The 20,524-nt window shown below is 36.5% G+C and overlaps 1 protein-coding gene across 1 annotated transcript; it reads left to right on the top strand.

Annotated features, from left to right (window-relative positions):
- The first annotated feature begins 3,149 nt into the window (after positions 1 to 3,149).
- LOC117318714 lies at positions 3,150 to 6,248 on the top strand. Its single transcript, XM_033873673.1, has one exon. It carries the CDS (start codon positions 3,150 to 3,152, stop codon positions 6,246 to 6,248), a length of 3,099 nt encoding a protein of 1,032 aa, XP_033729564.1.
- Positions 6,249 to 20,524: the final 14,276 nt, after the last annotated feature.

Here is a 20,524-nt window from a genome sequence, read left to right as displayed (position 1 = left end):
ATTCCGAAGAAAACAGTATCTTTAGTTTTTCTATATCTATCACAGAACGGTTACAATAGGGTTTTAAACAAAGGTACTATGTACCGCGACGTCACACATTCCGGAGAGTCTATTAAATGTACGGATGTACGTCACGAGTGACGTTACTATGTCTGTTCTGCTTGTCTGATTGAACTAATAGCGCTCGATGAGCTGGTTGTATTTTACTGTCACTGCCAATATTTCTAACAATTTTACGATATCAGAGAAAATACGAACGACACAATTCTCTGCACATTTTTTTTTTTTTTTTTTTTTACGTATTTTTCACAAATATCTCCATCCAAAAGACAGGATTAATCTTGTTTTGTCATATATGGTACATGAAGTTCATTTTTCTGTCGTGTCCGTGATGCAACAGTTTCCGCTAAGGACACACGGGTACGGACGATCGAAAGACAGTAATCCAGACATTTACACTGCACTGGGGATCTCCCGCCTGGGAAATTCCCGCCTTTTTACACTCAGAATCCAACGCACTAATTTAAGGACGTTGTAGCTAGTATCCGAGAATCAGGAACGATAACTCTTTACATTCGGAACTCCTCTAGATTATTTCTTTTGTGGGGACATCTAAACGCTTAAATTCGTTTCGATGTTAAGCGTATTTATAACGTAGACAATAACATACAGCTGTCATCCGGATGATGCAGCTGTCAGATGCAGACGACAACATGGATTCTTCCTGGAAGGATAGAGGTCTGTTTGCTGTTGGCCATGGGGGTAAGACTTCCCGAAGATCTAAAAGGGGGGCGCATTTTAAAGTAATCTCAATTATTGATGCTATTTTAAGTTTATTCATTAAATAACTGAATTATATTTGAATGATGTTGTTGGCTTTTTTCATAACACCCAATAACAGTTGTTACGGCAGTATATCGGATCATCGGCTATAGCGGATCACTGTTTTATTTGCGCACGCGTATGTATTCGCATACTACTCGTACACGTGCATTCGCTATTTCGGATTTCGAATGGTCACCATTATCAGATAAACAACTTAAGAAGAGGAGCAGTACAATTGATCAAGTAATAATTTTACTGTGTACTAATTTCATGTCGCCCCTAGCTGATTGTTATGTATACTAGAAATACATGGAGAGTATAAAACAAAATTCTATTATTTATATTTGTACTTCATAAATGATGTAGTGTAAATTGTGTACTAGATATAAGTCTACAATGTGTTTCCGATAAGTGTATGAATCCGCGCTCCGCATTGGACGTGTGTGTATCTTTCTTTCAATCCGTGCTCCGCATCAGTATACATGGACTTATGGGAAAATCACGGGAAAAGTGCTGTAAGAGAAACGCGCGGCGATTCCTGGAGATGCTGAGCGTTCGCATGGCGAGTCAGGAGATGTAAGAGGTGTTTGTGTGACAATATGAACCGTATTGAGGTTTTACTGTTGTATATGTGTTCAACAGTGATGGGTTAACTTCAACTTAACTGTAATCCAGTCATATTATGGCGCTGTAAGCTAACCAGTGAGAGCGTGAGGCTGGCCAGTTGATTTGGATAATAGAGTCTACTGCTGTATTGGGATTCGTCTGCCATAGAGAATCTTGTTTTTGCTGTGCTGAGATTCATCGGCCATGGAGAACCTTCTCAGGAATATATATTATATTGTGATCCGCATGTCTAACACGGGACTGGAGAGTTTGCCACCCTATACGTGAGTACAAGTGGTCAATTACCGTGTGTGGATTTGGGCCCTCGCGACTATATATACATATAGGCCATGTTTACTTGTTAATGACAGGAACGTTTTTTACAATATCATGGCCTCGTGTCGCGTTAGTGACTCGCGCGCGATCATGCTTACCATTACGCGGAAGATTGATTCCTAGCATGAACTCTGTACTTTTGCTTATGTCCTACAGTTTAACTTTTCAAATGTACTTGTGTACATTACATTAAGTGCCCAGAATGTTCGGTCATTTGATTTTTACATATAATATATAGGTATTATACTATATGTATGTATATGTATATGTTGAAATGTATTTTTTTGTAAATTAAACATTGTTGAATGTGTTATCAGCCTTTGATCTGATTGGTTTACACGTGTGTGTACTCTATGTAGGGTCTCAAAGTTGTGGGTAAATTTACCCTTTCACTAACTGGCAGTTTCCGGCCGTAACAGGAAAATGGGGGCTCGTCCGGGATACCGTTTATGTTTATATATTATGCATATATAGATAATATGTATATTTTTTGTTAGTGGAATTTCTGTGTAAAACCAATCACTTTCAACCATGTTTAATGCAGAAGAATTCATGCAGAGTCCAACATTGGACAATTTAGCATTATTAAAGAAAGATGATTTGTTCTTGCTTGCTGGCCACTTAAACCTTGAGGTTCAATCTTCTATGAAAAAACAGAAAATTAAAGAAGTTGTAGTTAAATATTTTGTCGATAGTGGGATTTTTGAAGAAACCTTCTCAGATGCTATGGCTGACCCTGTGGGTAAGGTAATGGAAGCTTACAAGGTAAGGTCTTTAGAGCTTGAGTACCAGTTCAAGTGTGAGGAGATGAGAATGGAGAAAGACAAAAGAGAATTTGAGTTGAAATGTCAAATGGAGCGTGAGGAGAGAGATCATCAGATTAAAATGAAGGAATTAGATCTGGCTAGTGTTAGAACCCAGCCCATTCCCTCTCAGAGTTTTGGTTCGAGTCAGTTCGACGCGACTAAGAACATTAGACTTGTACCTAAATTTCAAGAAAAGGAAATCGACAAATATTTCTTGCACTTTGAAAAAGTTGCCTGTAGTTTAAAATGGCCTAAGGATGTATGGACAATCTTGTTACAAAGTGTTTTACTTGGTAAAGCAAGAGAAATTTTCTCTGTAATGCCTGTAGAGCTTAGTGGGGATTATGACTATGTTAAAGAGCGCATTTTAAAGGCATATGAGCTTGTGCCTGAAGCATATAGACAGAAATTTAGAAATGCTAGAAAACAAGCTGATCAGACACATGTAGAGTTTGCACGCGAGAAGATGCAGATGTTTGATAGATGGCTTCGATCAAAAGATATTGGTCATGATATTGAAAAACTTAGGGAACTTGTGTTAATGGAGGAATTTAAAAAGTGAATCAGGCAGCCATTATGGCTGATGATTATTCATTAACCCATAAGCTAAGTGCTAAGGTTAATTACAATACTCCAGTTAGTTGTCAGGCTTCCCATGGTACAGCTAGTTCTATCAATAAATCTACTAAGTCAGGTCAAGTTGACAAGTCTGTAAATCAGACTAACAATGTACATCAAAGTACTGAGTGTCCTGTAAGGGTAATGACATGCGCATATTGTAAAAAGAAAGGTCATACAATGTCTGACTGTTGGTCATTGAAGAAAAAGGAAGAGAGAAAGGCTAAAGGTGTACAGCCTAACGCGTGTACCGCTGTAATCCCAAAAAGGAAAACAGCTAAAACCATGAGCCTGGACAAACACTGTCCTACTAAATCTAAGTCTGTTATGGACAAGATGAAACCCTTTCTATCTCAGGGATATGTTTCCCCTGAAGGTGAAGATAACAATAGGATTCCTATTACAATCCTTAGAGACACGGGGTCTTGTCAATCTCTGTTTTTAGAAAGCGCTTTGCCTGTTTCGGAGAAAACTTATATGGGCGCTGACGTACTCGTCCAAGGAGTTGGGTCAGGATTTATACCCGCCCCGCTTCACCAGGTTTACCTTGAATCAGACTTGGTGTCCGGGCTTGTTCAAGTGGGCGTGTTGCCTACTCTTCCAATGGAAGGAGTATCATTACTCCTTGGTAATGATTTAGCAGGTGATAAAGTTATTGTTAACCCTATAGTAACTAACCAACCTGAATGTACAGAAAATGTATTCGTCCAACCAACAGGAATCTGTACTAGGGCAATGAGTGCTAAAATGTTAGAAAATGAAGATGAAACTTCTGTTGCTGAATCCAGTCCTACTCATAGTAAGGAAACATGTAATGGTAAAAGTTCCAAACTAGAAGAGCATGGTAGTTTAAACAAGGACGTGCTTAGTCGGGAGCACCTGATTTATGAGCAAAATAGGGATCCAGAATTATTATCCCTTAGAGATAAATCATTATCTGGGGAAGAAAGAGACAAAGTTCCTGTTTGTTATTTTGAAAAGGATGGTGTATTGATGAGGAAATGGAGACCTCCAGATGTAGGTGTGGAGGATGAGTGGGAGGTGGTGTATCAGATTGTGGTACCAAAGGTATATAGGGAGCAGGTAATGTCAATAGGTCACGACAGCCCTATGGCTGGGCATTTGGGTGTCACCAAAACTTATAATAGAGTTTTGACCCATTTTTTCTGGCCTAAGATGAAAAGTGATGTAGCTCAGTACTGTAGATCTTGTCATATCTGTCAGGTTGTGGGAAAACCAAACCAAAAGATACCCTGTGCCCCTCTCCAACCGATACCAGCCTGCGATGAACCTTTTTCGCAAGTTATTATAGATTGTGTAGGTCCCCTACCTAAAACTAGTTCAGGAAATGAATACCTATTAACTGTGATGTGTGCATCGACAAGGTTCCCAGAAGCCATTCCTTTAAGGAATATAAAGGCTACCACTATAGTGTCAGCATTGACAAAATTCTTTACATTAGTTGGTTTGCCCAAATCTATACAGTCTGATCAGGGCTCAAATTTCATGTCTACTGTTTTTCAGCAGGTGATGTATCAGTTAGGTATCCAACAGTTCAAATCCAGTGCGTACCACCCAGAGTCCCAAGGGGCACTTGAACGTTTTCACCAAACTCTTAAAAATATGATACGCACCTACTGTTTGGAGTATGAAAAAGACTGGGACACTGGCATTCACATGCTATTGTTTTCGGCTCGTGAATCGGTTCAGGAATCCCTGGGCTATAGTCCATTTGAACTTGTATTTGGTCGTAAAGTCCGTGGACCTCTGAAACTTCTGAAAGAAAAATGGTTGGAAGAAAGCACTGATACCAACCTTCTAGAGTATGTCACCAATTTTAAACAAAAACTAGTCAGGGCTAGGGAAATAACTAGTACAAATTTAAAGGCTAGTCAGAGGAAAATGAAAACTTGGTATGACAAAAATGCTCGGAGTCGAGTATTTGAACCTGGAGAAATGGTATTAGTTCTGTTACCGGTGCCAGGGCACTCCCTACAGGCTCGTTATCACGGACCTTATGAAGTAGAATGTAGAGTAGGAGAGCTGGATTATGTTGTTAAAACTCCAGAGCGTAGGAAAACTAAACAGCTATGTCATATCAATATGTTAAAGTATGTTGGTCGAAATGACCCCATGAATACCAAAAGTGTTCCTTGTGCTATAGTAAACCCAGAAGTAGTGGAGAACAGTATTGATGATCAGGATATAGCACCTGATGATAGGGATTGTTCAGTTAGACTTAGGAACTCTGATGTTCTCTCAAACTTGGATACAAAGTTAGAACACCTGACAGTTGGTCAGAGAGAACAGATGAAAGGTTTAATTAATGAGAACATACACCTGTTCCCAGATGTCCCTAATAAGACTACAGTATTGTTTCATGATGTTGATGTAGGGGAGGCAACTCCGATCAAGCAACATCCATATAGGCTTAACCCAGTTAAGGCTAAGATAATGAGTGATGAAATTCAGTACATGTTGGATAACGATATAATCGAACCTAGCCAAAGTGAATGGAGTTCTCCGTGTTTGCTAGTTCCTAAACCTGATAAGTCATTCCGGTTTTGTACTGACTTTCGTAAAGTTAATGCGGTTACTAAAACTGACTCTTTTCCTATGAAGAGGTTGCAAGATTGTATTGACAAAGTTGGTAGTGCAAAATATGTTACAAAGTTTGACCTTCTTAAAGGCTACTGGCAGGTCCCTTTAACGGAGCGAGCAAAGAATGTCTCCGCATTCGTAACTCCGACCGGTCTGTATCAATATAAGGTCATGCCCTTTGGCATGAGAAATGCCCCTGCCACTTTTCAGAGGCTAATGAACAAGATGATAGCTAACCTTGAGGGTACAGAGTGTTATATAGATGATATAGTTATTTATAGTGACACTTGGGAGCAACATGTGAAACAAGTGAGTGTGTTCATGGAAAGAATGAGTGAGGCAAATCTGACAATCAATTTGGTCAAGAGTGAGCTTTGTTGTGCGACAGTTCAATATCTAGGTCATACTGTAGGTCTACATCTCATTTTTAGACAGTATATGTTCAAGTTACAGTAATGTGCCAAAAGTATTCGATCACGTCATATTTTCACTTTATATTTCATTCATTTTGAAAAATTTTCAATAAATTTTTATGACTTCGTTTTTAAATGTATTTTCTTGAAATTCCATACACTAGTAGACTAGACAATTGTTAGCTCATTCACCTGATATTTTTTACATACTTTTCCGCTACTTAATTTTCCAAAAATAGATAAATATAAGCATGTTGCCCGAAATGTGAAGTCACTAAATGCTCTTTAAAATATTCTTACTTAATGATTTTGCTAATTTTCAAAAATCTTAAACATGCAATATCTCTTGATATTAGCTACAGAAATTTGTATATATGCAAATATTGTAGCTAGTTAAGTTGTTGTTTTAACACCATTTTGTTCAACCAATGCGTTTTTGAAAACCCTTGAACATGTTTATGTTTAATAGCTTAACGTGTTAAACATGTTATAGGTTATTTCAAATCATAAACATGTTCGAGCATAAAAAAAAAACATGCCTATAAAATTCTTAGTTTCATGTGAACTAAATATTAATTTCTATTCTAAAATGTGAAAGAAACTCTATGCCGATTTGTAATTATTATATCACTTTGTTTTCATTCGCAGAGTTAAACAGGAAAACGTAAGAAAATTGATAATAGAACAGTCTAACGACTAGACTATCCGTCATGTACAGCTCGGTATTTTTTTCACGGATGACACTCAATTTCCATGTATTTAATTTGGATTAAAGATACAATCAGTGTTTCCTGCTTACAATTTTGACTTGTTGAGATGGAATACACATTACGGATATCGTAAAGATAGATCTACTAGTTATAAAATGGTATTCCCCATAAAATATATCTAACGTTAACATCGGTGACGTCGTCGACATAAAGTTGAATAACGCTAAATCGTCCTGGGAAATGACGTTAAAGTTGTTAGTTGTAAAGAGCCATCTTTTTGAGTTGTTATGCACCTAGTGTTTAATATATTCAGAACAAAAGCTTCGATTTAATATTAGACGGGGTCTATTGGCATCCGAAAATTGCGTTTTGAGACATCCCAGCAAACTTCACTCGTCACCAGGGGCCCGCAGGGGGACGTGATCCGTTATAGACGTACTGATCCGCTATAGCCGACAATTCGGTAGGTCTTGTTTTGCTTGTTTCATTTCGTATGTTCAATTCTATTCAGATATTTTGGTATCACAAGAAAGGTAATTAAATTTGCTTTCTGGAGATATACAACACCTGTCAAAAAAACAACACGTAAAATCGTGTGCAGCGATTGTATGCAAAGTGATCCGCTACTGCCGCAACAACTGTACCCTATATTTTGGTAATGTGTGCATTTAGTAATATATACTGAAACATTTAAATTATGTACTCGGGGTTCATTTTGGAGGGGGCCATATGGGGCCATTGGCCATCAAATTTACTGAATGGCCCACATGATTAGGAAAAATCTTTAAATTTTCTTATGTAATGACCCACACATGATATTAGTTTTCTTGAAAATCAGCTAAATTTAATGGCCCATCAATTTGAGAAACCAAAATGATCCCTGTGTACTGACGTCATAGAATAGACAGATGTACTAAAATTGGAGTGAAGTATTTAGGGGGGTGGGGTAAGAAAATGTCACATATTTCAAAAACTGACCACAGAAAGTTTCCGTAAAAAATCATGGCTATGCAGTAAAATTGATGACATATCCTGTTAGTTTTTTGAGAAAATTAAATGACACAATTATTTTACAAAAAATTTTGAAATCAGAAATAATTATAAAAATGACCATATAAAATAGAATCATGATAACGAAATCTGCGGCTTCACATGCTATTATTTTTATAATAATCATCCAATACATAATAAAATGTGATATATACATTCACTAGAGGTTAATCAAGATACAGAAGCATTTATTTTATATTCAAAAGTAAAAACATTGAACTTGTTGCCATTTTAAATGCATTAGGTGCATTTGGGTTTTGTCCACAAAGAGGACCAGAGTTGTATAATTATAGGGGGTCTAAAGGGGGGGTCTAAAAAAAATTCAACCACACAAAGCTTTTCTTCATTTAGGCAGTGATACATAATTATCTCCTGAGCAAATAACCAAAATTTCAGAAAAAATTGAATGTCAGGAATTTTTTAGCCTCACTAGCTCCAACCCCCTTAAAATCCGGAACCAGCTTAAGTGCAGTGAGGGGCTATAACGAAAATTGTATTTAACACTGGCGTTGACCAGTGTGCATTTGACACTGATATGTCTACATTATTGTAAAATGCACACTGGTCAACGCCAGTATTAAATGGACACTGGTCAACGCCAGTATTAAATGGACACCGGTCAACGCCGGTGTTAAATGGACACTGGTCAACGCCAGTATTAAATGGACACCGGTCAACGGCGGTGTTAAATGGACACTGGTCAACGCCAGTATTAAATGAACACTGGTCATCGCCGGTGTTAAATGGACACTGGTCAACGCCGGTGTTAAATGGACACTGGTCAACGCCAGTATTAAATGAACACTGGTCAACGCCAGTATTAAATGGACACCGGTCAACGCCGGTGTTAAATGGACACTGGTCAACGCCAGTATTAAATGGACACCGGTCAACGCCGGTGTTAAATGGACACTGGTCAACGCCAGTGTTAAATGGACACTGGTCAACGCCAGTATTAAATGAACACTGGTCAACGCCAGTATTAAATGGACACCGGTCAAGGCCGGTGTTAAATGGACACTGGTCAACGCCAGTGTTAAATGGACACTGGTCAACGCCAGTATTAAATGGACACCGGTCAACGCCAGTGTTAAATGCACACCAGTCAACGCCAGTGTTAAATCCAGATTTATTTGAATTGATTTATATATTTTTTTTTAATTTATTTTAAATGTATTTATCAATTTTTAAATGCTTTCCAGTCAACGCTAGTGTTAAATGCACACCAGTCAACGCCATCGTGAAATCCAGATTTATTTGAATTTATTTTAAAATTTTAAAATTTATTTTAAATTTATTTTTAAATTTATTTAAACTTGTTAAGAATGAAGTGTAGTAAAGAATGAAGTGTAGTAAGGGGCGATAACGGAGTTATCGGTCCTTACGGAACGTAATGTATTACGAGCTAATTCGCCTATTTTGCCGGATATAATAGCGATTTGAGGACAGAAAAATTGGCTCATACAATTCGGTTGATACTTTGAACGATTGTAAAACTCGGCTCGATCTAGGTCTGGATGTATCTGGTATCCCTGTGGGAAATCGTATTTATGAGATATTTTGGGTCAAACATGCCAAAATCGTCATTTTGACCGGTAGCTTCTGTTTAACCGGTCCTTAAAAATCAGCGCTTTAATGAAAAATTCTGAAACTCAAAACATAACAAGAAGAGAGGATTCTAAAGAAAATGGAATCTTTAGTTTTTCTATATCTTTAATAGAACGGCCACAATAGGGTTTTGAAAAAGAGTCGTATTTTATCGAGAGTTGGCGGATGTTACGTCACCAGTGACGTAACCAAGTATGTGTGGAATGTAGTGTATTGAAGGACGCAACGTAATGTACATGCGGCTAATTCAGATCAGACCACTTTGCCGGAGCTAACTGAAAAGCGACTCTATACATTTTGATAAAACTTTCCACACTTATAAAACTCGGTGTGATCTACATGTATGTCCAGGCATATCCCGTATATCTGGGAATAATCTAGTTATGGAAATATTTTGGGTACAAACACGCCAAAATCGACACTTTGACTGCTGGTTTAAGTTATTTTTCTCTGTCATGTCCGTGATGCAACAGTTTCCGCTTAGGTCACACGGGTACTGCACTGGGGAACCCCCGCCTGGGGAATTCCCGCTTTTTTACACCAGAATCCTACGTCATTCTATTTTCAGTAACAGTGTGTATTTGTGATTTTCTAAATCTCAACACACTACTATTTATCCTCGTATCATATATAAAGTACCCGTTTCATGTGTTACATGTATTTACTCGGGGTAAACAGCTATAAACCAGAGAAACGCATTCTCCAAAGGGACTTGGATCAGGTGAAACACAAGCTGATTGGCCGGTCGTGTTGCGCAAGTCGTTAACACACTTTTGGGTGTAGATTTGACCTCTACCCCTGACCCGGATGTATACAATCGGTATTTGTTGACATATGTTGACAGATATCTCCTGATAATGTCCAACATTCTGTGTTGAACTTTTATATTTTGTTTCTCAGATGTTGGTCTTGACCAGGTGAAATAGAAAGTTGTAAATGCAATTTTGGGAATTTATTATGAATTTTAATATTACAATGAAACATATAGCGAAGCTAATTGTGAACTCGGTCCCAATATATGATGTTATAACCAGAAGTGATGTTTAGGATTTTGTGTACACATGTGGAATTGTTTTTTTAGTATTAGTACTCAAGAGGTATTTTAGACTTAGTAATAGAAATACTTTATTAATTTTAAAATATAATGAATGGCAGTATAAGCAACGAAATTCATTAATCATTTAATATTCTACCATGTTTGCTATGCAACGACAGTACAGTTTTGATTGGTTAAAAACCATGATTATTTTCCAGTAATACACGCACGTGTCAAAAATAGACGTTTATGAGTCACGGCTGTTACAATGTTATGTATCTAATATTCACCCATTAGGTTAGACGGTTACTGTAGCCGAGTGGACTAATGGTTAGACTTCTTCTATTTTTGATCAAGACGCGAGTTCGAATCCTACGAAGGCCTATTTTTTTATCCTTTTTTTTTTTAATTTTCAAAATCAATGCCATATCATAGATGTTTTTGATTGTAGTACTGTAGTGCCTGTAAAGAAATACAAATGTATATATTTTATCAACAAAATAATGCAATACTCAAGAAATAAATTACAAGGTTTTTCCGGGGTTTCTTTGCCGTTTTTCTATATAGATCTCAGAACTAAACAGTACATGGTAGAATAGAAATAATCAACTTTGACCTGCGGCCTTCGTTATTAATTTAATTGCAAAATACCCTCGTCCTCGTTGTATATCCTGCAACAATACACGAATCATCGTTAATTATTTCTTAACTATCTTGGTAATGAGATCTCAGGATTCCGATGGATAAATTGACGATAGAATATTATAAAGAATGAAGTGTGGTAACGGAACGTATTCATTTTCGAAGATTTTAGTTATTGTCCAATTGCAATGAAATTTAAATTTGGTATGTAGGTACATCATGGGACACTGGCTACTCTTGTATAACCTCACTTAACAATAATCATATTTTACCGAAAAGGTCGCCATTTTCTAGCCTCTGATTGGTCCAAATCCTTTAGATATTGTTTGATTTCATTGAAATAGGGGTATTATGGGACAGAAAATTAAACTTAATGTTTCATTTTCTTGGCAACAACACAGTTTTACTTATTTTTTTAACGTCCTATAAAATGCCAGGATCATTTAAGGACGTGCTTGGTTTTCGTGGTGGAGGAAAGCTGGAGTACCCGGAGAAAAACCGCCGACCTAGAGTCAGAACAAGGTATCTGCCCCTTGTTTGTTTCGAACTCACAACCCAGAGGTGAAGGGCTAGTGATAAAGTGTCGGGACACCTTAACCACTCGGCTATGGCGGCCCACAACACAAGGTCTTATCTTATTGGTCGAAATGTAGATAGAGAGCGATTTTGATGAAAACTGCTGGAACAGAGTTATCGCCCCTCACTACACTTCATTCTTTCTGTGACATCCTTCAGGTGTCACCCCACTAGTAAAGAATGAAGTGTAGTGAGGGGCGATAACTCATTAGAGTTATCGTTCCTTACGGAACGTAATGATAGTACGAGCTAATTCGCGATTTTTGCCGGCTATTGTAGCGATTTGGGGGTGGAAAAAATGACACATACAATTTTGATGGGCTTTTGAACCATTGTAAAACTCGGCTCCATCTAGGTCTGGATGTATCTGGTATCCCTGTGGAAATTCGTAATGATGAGATATTTTGGGTCAAACATGCCAAAATCGTCATTTTGACTAAGAGGTTCTGTTAAAACCACCCTAAAAATTCGAAAAAAAAATCCAGAAACATATACAATGCACATATAAATAGATAAATGTTTCCTGAAGAAAACTGTCTGTTTAGTTTTTCGATATCTTTATCAGAACGGTCACAATATTGTATTAAAAATGGCCTATTTTTTCGACCCTCCCAGTATTTTTCCATTCGACAGGGGTATTTTGACAGCAGACGATCGCATGTTTTGATGACGTAACGCCCATCCTGAACTCGTCACGAAAGTTTGTTGTGGAAGCCGCATGTTGATTGAAGTTTACTGTCACTGCCAGTATATATTGCTATTTTCAATATCAGAGGCAATGCTCCAGGATATAGATGCTTTGTCACGATCATTGTATGTCGCTTTTCACAAACATGCATGCGAAAAATCAAACCAGCGTTCAGAATGTCAAGCAAATTCCCGAAGCCTCGTAGGCATAACGCTGACGCTACTGACGGTAAGTAAACTTGTTTGTTTACGTTGATATAAACAAACGACGGTAGATATGCACGAAGAATAGTTCCCGTTTATTTGCTATTTACTGAAGGGATAGGCCTACTTTGTCTCCAAATTTAATTGATTTGAATTAATATTTCGATAGTCTGTGTATTTGTATAGCCTCGCCAGTGATGCTTGTTTACGTCTAAAAATACCAAACGGGAATCTCCAGATTGAGGTGACAAATTGAATATACACAGAGCCATGTTCTCTCAGACACTAGGTTATCTCGTGAACGAGCACACCTAAGACTACTACTTTGCAACTTCTCTGATATATGAATTACTTTGTGAAAAGAGATATGAAATATAATTTTTGATTTTTACCGATCATATACTGACATAGACTTACTAGAGTCCCGCGGTGAAGGGATGCCTTACTCGGGCACGTCTGTCTTGCTACCTATACTGACAGTATATAATCGCACGAGAAAGACTAGCATTATCGATGAACATTATACAAATCACTAAAATCATATGTAGAACGCAGGCGACTTAAATATGACTAAGATTTCATTTAATTTGGAAAACTATTTAAATTAAACCATCTACACTGCGGACTGGAAACTTCCTGCATGGAATATTCAATAACGTCAGCCTGTGTGACATTTTACGATTTGATAGACCAGTTCAAACTAATCAAATTATTTGCTTTAGGTTACATTATCAACAACTTTTTTTTTTTGCAATTAATTCATTTTTGAAATTTTTAATGAAATAGTATAGTACTGGTCTATTATATTTAAATGTTTACAACTTGAAATTAAAGTCTGTAACATGCCCTTGATTGAGACTGTGCATTTGGACAGGTTAAATCATATCGTCTTTTGCATACATGTAAATAAACAAAATTAATATAGTAAATTTTCAAACTCTTTGTTTCATATACCATACAACATATTTAAATACACCGAAGAATTAATTAATGCAAAAAAGCTGTTCTGACAAATTTATGCTAAAATATTGTGAATTATTATGTTGCATTAAGTTTCAGGGTGTGAAACATGTTATGTAATTTGTTTTGTAATATTTTTGTTTTAAAATTCATTTAAACTTATTACAAAAGGTATTATAGCAAATTATTTGACAAAATCAGAGTTACCAGAATTCAACTTTCACAATGTTTACAAATCAGTCTTCAAAATTTCATCTGCACACAGGTAGAAATTAGTGGATTTTCAAATATCTTTGCCTCAAATACCATACCAACATATTTAAACCTTTTGTTCTCATGCGCCGAAGGAAATAATGTGCGAGAAAGCTGTTCTGACAAATTCATGCTAAAATATTGTCTATTATTATGTCGCATTAAGTTAAGTTAATTTTGGTGTTAAAACATGTTATGTTATTTTTTGTAAAATTTTGATTTAAAATTAATTTCAACTTATTACAAAAGGTATTATAGAAAATTATTTGACAAAATCAGAGTAACCAGAATTTAGCTATCACAATTTTACAAAATAGTCCTCGAAGTGTCATCTGCACACAGGAAAATTAGTGGATTTTCAAGTATCTTTGTCTCAAATAGCATACCTACATATTTAAACCTTTCGCTCGCATGCACCGAAGAAAACAATGTGCGAGAAAGCTGTTCTGATAAATTCATACTAAAATATTATCAATTATTATGTTGCATTAAGTTAAACTCGGTTATTTTGGGTATGAAAACATGTAGTGTAATTTTTTATTATCTTTTTAAATCAATTTTAACTTATTGCAAAAGATATTATATAATATAACTTGATAAAATTACAAAACTCCCAATATCTTATCACTATTTTACAAAATATTCTGATTCAAATTACCATTTACAAACAGGTAAACATGAGTAAATTTTCAAATATTTTTACCTCAAATACTGTACCATACCAACATATTTTAATTTTTTATTTACATGTGAAAAAAATATGTTCTTGATGGCATGTGAAGGGCCTCCTATATGTTGTTAAGTGAGGTAGTCACTAGCTACTACAAGGAGACCCTACCTCAAAATGACACTGGCTGTTCAGGGGGTGATAATCCCAGCAAACATAACAACACAAACATAGTTAAGAGTAAGACATGTCATTTATTTTCAGTGCTGTTAATCGATGGAACGCGACAGGCCTCCTGCATGTTGTTCAGTGAGGTAGTCACCAACTACTACCCAGCCTCAAACTAAGAGATGCCACTTATTTTTCAGAAACCCGCCAAACTGGTGTACACTGCTACCTCATATATAAGAGGTTGAAAAAAAAACATGATTTTTTACGCTTGATTAAGCTTGATTAAAATGAATTTTAGCTTAAATTCACTTAAAATTTGAACTTGCTAATTACCTTATTTGTGATCTGGCAAATTTAAAGAAAAAAAAAACAGATAACTTGCTCACCTGGTCTCATATATTCAATTAATTATCAGTTATAATGAAGTGATTACTGAATAAATTATTCAATGTTTTATAACAAACTCAAAATGACTGATTGGGTATGGCATAATCCATATAGGCTGAATACTGGTTGATTTTGCCCGCTTTGTGAACTCTTAAATTTTGGACACAGGATTTTGACATTATTTACATGACATTTTAAAATCTTAGATGGCATGTCACTATTTTATTGATTAGAATACTGTGGGTGTGTAACAGAGCGCATGATTAATTAAATTTAAATCGCTGTCATCGCTAGGGATCAAACCCAGGACCTCTGGCTTACTAGTCTTACGCTCAACCGAGCGAGCTATAGAGAAGATCTCTCTAGCTGAGCGGTATATTGCGGCTAGTATTTACCAGGTTACATATTCCCCCTCCAGGAAAGAACTCGTGATGCTTGTGTGGCATTCCTGATTATTATTCCCGGGACCCTATGTGGGCGCCGATGTAACAGAGCGCATGATTAATTAAATTTAAATCACTGCCTCTGCTAGGAATCAAACCCGGGACCTCTGGCTTACTAGTCTTACGCTCATCCGATTAAACTAAATTGAAGATCTCTCTAGTTGAGCGGCATATTGCGGCTAGTATTTACAGGGTTACAAGTGCATAATCTATTGTTTGCTAGCTGGGTTTATCGCCATATGAAGATCTAGAGTCAGGATCTGCTTGTAGTAGTTGGTGGCTACCTCATTGAACAACACACGAGATATTGGGATTGGATAGATGCTAATTAAATCAACATGCCATATTCCAGAAACCTGTAGAATTGTGAGAATTATTACAAGATAACTTATAATTATAACCAATACATAATTAAGTCCTCCACTTAATGAAATTTGACACTCAGAGGCTTCTAATTATTGGTGGAAATTGTGATATTGTTTGATTTTGATGAAATTTGGTATGTAGGTACATCATTAGACACCGGTCCCTCTCGTAGCCTCCCTTTCACATTTAAACAAAATGGCCGCCAATCCTTTGTCAAATTCAAATATTGTTCGATTTTGATGAAATTTGATATATAGAAACATCCTTGGATACAAGTCCCTCTTGTAGCCTCAATTTTACATTTAAGCAAAATGGCCGCCAATTATCGGCCTCTGATTGGTCCAGATTCAGATATTTTCGATTTTGATGAAATTTGATATGTAGGAACATCCTCGGGCACAAGTCCCTCTTGTGGCCTCAATTTTACATTTAAACAAGATGGCCGCCAATTCTCAGCCTCTGATTGGTCCGGGTTTAGATATCGTCCGATTTTGATGAAATTTGGTATGTAAGTTCATCAATGGACACCGGTCCCTCTCAAAGCCTCACTTTCACATTTAAACCAAATGGCCGCCAATTCATGGCCTCTGATTGGTCCAAATTTAGATATTGTTCGATTTTGATGAAATTTGATATGTAGGAATATCTTTGGACACAAGTCTCTCTTGTAGCCTCAATTTCACATTTAAACAAAATGGCCGCCAATTCTCGGCCTCTGATTGGTCCGGATTTAGATATCGTTTGATTTTAATGAAATTAAGTATTTTGGTACTTATTTCCACACGATACCTCTCGTTGCCCCAATTCTCGGCCTCTGATTGGTCCAGATTCCGATATCATCTGATTTTGATGATATTTGGTATATAGGTACATCATTGAACACCGGTCGCTCTCGTAGCCTCACTTTACGTTTAAACAAAATGGTCGCCAATTCCTCGTCTATCATTGATCGAAATGTAGAAAATGTTCAATTTTAATTAGATTTAATATATGGGGATATTAAGGGTACTGAAAATTCAACTTTATGCGTTTTGTTGCCTTTACGAGCAACACCGTCTTTTTATTGGTCGAAACTTAGATATTGATCGAAATTGCATGCATTACTAATAACTATATTGTTTTCTTCAAATGTTTACTCAGCTTTATTTCATGACTGTCTGCTTTCAAACACTTACCTTATCAGGCTGGACGCCTCCGTCAAGGAGAAGTCTGACTATTTCTGTCCGACCACTGGAAGAGGCTGCTTCTAGCGCATAACCCTGTTTCAAAGTATGACGATTTCATTTGTTATTATGCAGTGTGAGCTTTTATGTGGTTGCGCTATGTACATCATTTAATTAATAGCCCACTGGTTTCTACAAATTAGCTATATACGATTGCAATAACTGGTATGAAATGAAATTAATTGAGATTGGTGTTTTGTTGCTAATTCGTGGTAATTGGATAAATGGATACTGGAATTATTGCAAAGTACATTACACGTTTTACGAAGCCGAAAAATAACAACACTTTGTTGGCTTCCCTTCCTTAACATCCTCAATGATTTCTAGTTCAATGGCACCAGCGGAACTGGAGAAGAAGTTTAAAATGTGTTTTTCAAGATGAGGATCATGGCGGCCATCATGCATTTCATACCGATCCAAAAAATAACAACAGTTGGTCCGGCCCATCTCAGGGTCATTTCAGGTTAGTTAGTTCTGAATCCGAGTGTTGGAACTTGAGAAGAAGTTTGAAACACGTTTTGTTCAGGAAAACCATGATTGATCAATCATGTAATAAACTGGCCGCCTTGGCTGCCATGTCAATTATTTACGAGGCCGAAAAATAACGACACATTGTTGGCATTAACATCCTAATTTCTAATTCAATGGCACCAGTGGAACTGGTGAAGATGTTTTAAATGTGTGTTTTTTCAAGATGGCAGCTATGGAGGCCATTTTGGATTGCGGATGGACCCGAAAAATAATAACACTTTTTTCGGAACTATCTCAGGATTTTTTTTTTTTTTTCACAAGTTTAAGCTCAATCCCAATTGTGAAACTTGAGAAGTTTGAAATGTGAAATGTCTACGGACGGCGCACAGCGGACGACGACGGACGAAGCACGCTGGCTATAGGTCATCCTAATCCTCATATCTCATATCTTTTGCAGGACAATCATGGCGGAATGTACATTAAGACTGGTTGCTTTGAAACACTCACCTTGTCAGGTTGGGTTCCTTTGTCTAGGAGAAGTCGGACTGTTTCTTTATGGCCATTAGTGGCAGCTTCTGCCAGTGCATCACCCTATATCAAAGTACAGCATTTTCATTCGTTGTTATTATATGTTAAGGTATAGCTAAAACTAAGCATTTTAAGCAATACAAATATTTGCATTAACGACAATATATCAGCCCTTGTAATATTGCGTTGTGCGTAGACAAACGTGATAGAAATCGACGATATCTACAATACCAACTACACTGTTATCAACAATGGAATTTAGATTTCAACTTGTTCAATGAATTTGAAATCTGAATATACAGTTTGCATAAGAAATATGTTAAAGATCGTATATTATTCGTTCTAATGTCACAATATGTATATTAGTATCTCACAAATACGTCTACCGTAAAACTTGGCTATAAATCAACGATAATATACTCGATGATTTAATCGGTTCAAATGCATTATAAATGAATATGTTTATGATCTTCTTCAGGTTTTAGGTTTTAGGTTGTGGTGCATAATTAGTAATTTAAAACAACTTCTTACATGTCTCGGCGAAGGAATATAATTAAGTTGACATGAATTTATTTTGAAGATGAGAAGCGGATTTGTTGGTGATATATGGTTGTAGACACTAACTAAAGCTCGGTTTTTATGGATAATTGAGAACTTCAAACATCACAAAATATATTTTGGGGATGGAGTATGCTTCCAATACTCCTTTTTAGATATAATTTTCTCTCTTTTATTTCAAAGAGTAATGATAAGAAGTTATTATATTTTATCAAAACCTAATTGTTTCTTATAGCAAGAATCCCAAAGAAAATATGAATTGAACTGTACATTACAGTTGCATTGTTATATGACGCTTCAGTGATGGCAAAAAGCCCTAACTATTGACAAAAAGTATGCTATAGACAGGAGCGGCATGTTTGGCCACTGTTGAAGTTATTTGTTGTATTGAAGGACAGCAATACTTATTGATATTAACTTATCTTTAAGTAGTTTCAGGACTAATATGATATAGACTTTTTACACCAGTCGTAGACTGTCAATACCGGATAGGAGTTCACCACAGTCTTGAATATTACGTCCTGCTTTACAAAATTTGCCATCATCGGCAAAAAGGAAAGGTTTTGAAAGCATGTAAATGTGAAGATAAATTATTCAAATCGCGTAGTTTAAGGACTGATATGATTTATATTTGTTTGTATCATCACAGTAAAATCATCATGAAAGTCTCTATCGTGGAGTTCGCGGAATACCTCGTCAAACATAGTTGGAATGGCACACACTTTTTTTCATGACAACTCATTTTCTTACAAAACGAAAAAATCGCACACATACACACACAGTTTTCACCGTATATATCTAACATTTGTTAGGATAAGTAGCTTACATAAATTAATTTGAATCATTATTTTATGTCATATTCAACTTTTCATATTTTCTTTCATGAAAAGTAAAAACGGGTGTAAAATTTGATATGTTGGCAAGGTAATACGGGTAAATTTCAAAATGTTGGCCTACCTAGAATGAACCATAATTTGACCCCGGGGGCTAATTGGGGACAGGTCACCTAGTCAGGTTTGGTTTTGGTTTATTTTGTTTAACGTCCTATTAACAGCTAAGGTAATTTAAGGACGGCCTCCCGGGCGTGCGACATGCATGTGTGTTTTTGGAGTCCGCGGTATGTTCGTGTTAAGTCTCCTTGAGATAGCCGGAACTTGTATCGATTTATAGTGCTACCTCACAGAAGCATAGCGTCTGTGTATATCTTATACAACGCATACAGCACCAGTCCGTCCGACCGCCGTTCTCACAGCTCATTGCAGCGAGTTCCTGTATGCGCATATATATATATATAAACAACTATACTCTGGTAAGCCTCCCAATGTTACTGCCAACAGTCAACTGTCAGCCTGTATCAAAGTATTGGATTTGCATTCGTTGTTATTATGTGTGAAGATTAAATGGAAACTAAGCATTTAATGCGATAACAACTTTAGTATTAATGACACAATGTCAGCCCCTGTAAGATTATGTTGTGTGTAGACAAAAGTGATAGAAACCGACACTTTCATCAAAAATGGTAATAAGATGTCAAATTGTTGAATAGATTTCGAAGTTTGGACATAAAGTTTACTTTAGAAATGTTTTTAATGTGTATTATTCGTTCTTATTTAACAATTTTTATATAAGTTTCTCGAAAACAGGTTTATCATAAAACTTGGCTATAAACCAACGACAAAATACTCGATGATTTAATTGGTTAGATTGAATGAGAATTTGATATGTTTGTGATCTTCAGGTACGAACACAGTACATATCAAGTTACACCTGCTCAATCATT

Source organism: Pecten maximus, unplaced genomic scaffold, assembly GCF_902652985.1.
Source record: "Pecten maximus unplaced genomic scaffold, xPecMax1.1, whole genome shotgun sequence".
In the NCBI taxonomy this organism is placed as follows: domain Eukaryota; kingdom Metazoa; phylum Mollusca; class Bivalvia; order Pectinida; family Pectinidae; genus Pecten; species Pecten maximus.
The sequence above is the reverse complement of the archived record's forward strand: the minus strand, read 5'-3'. Positions and strand labels throughout refer to the sequence as shown.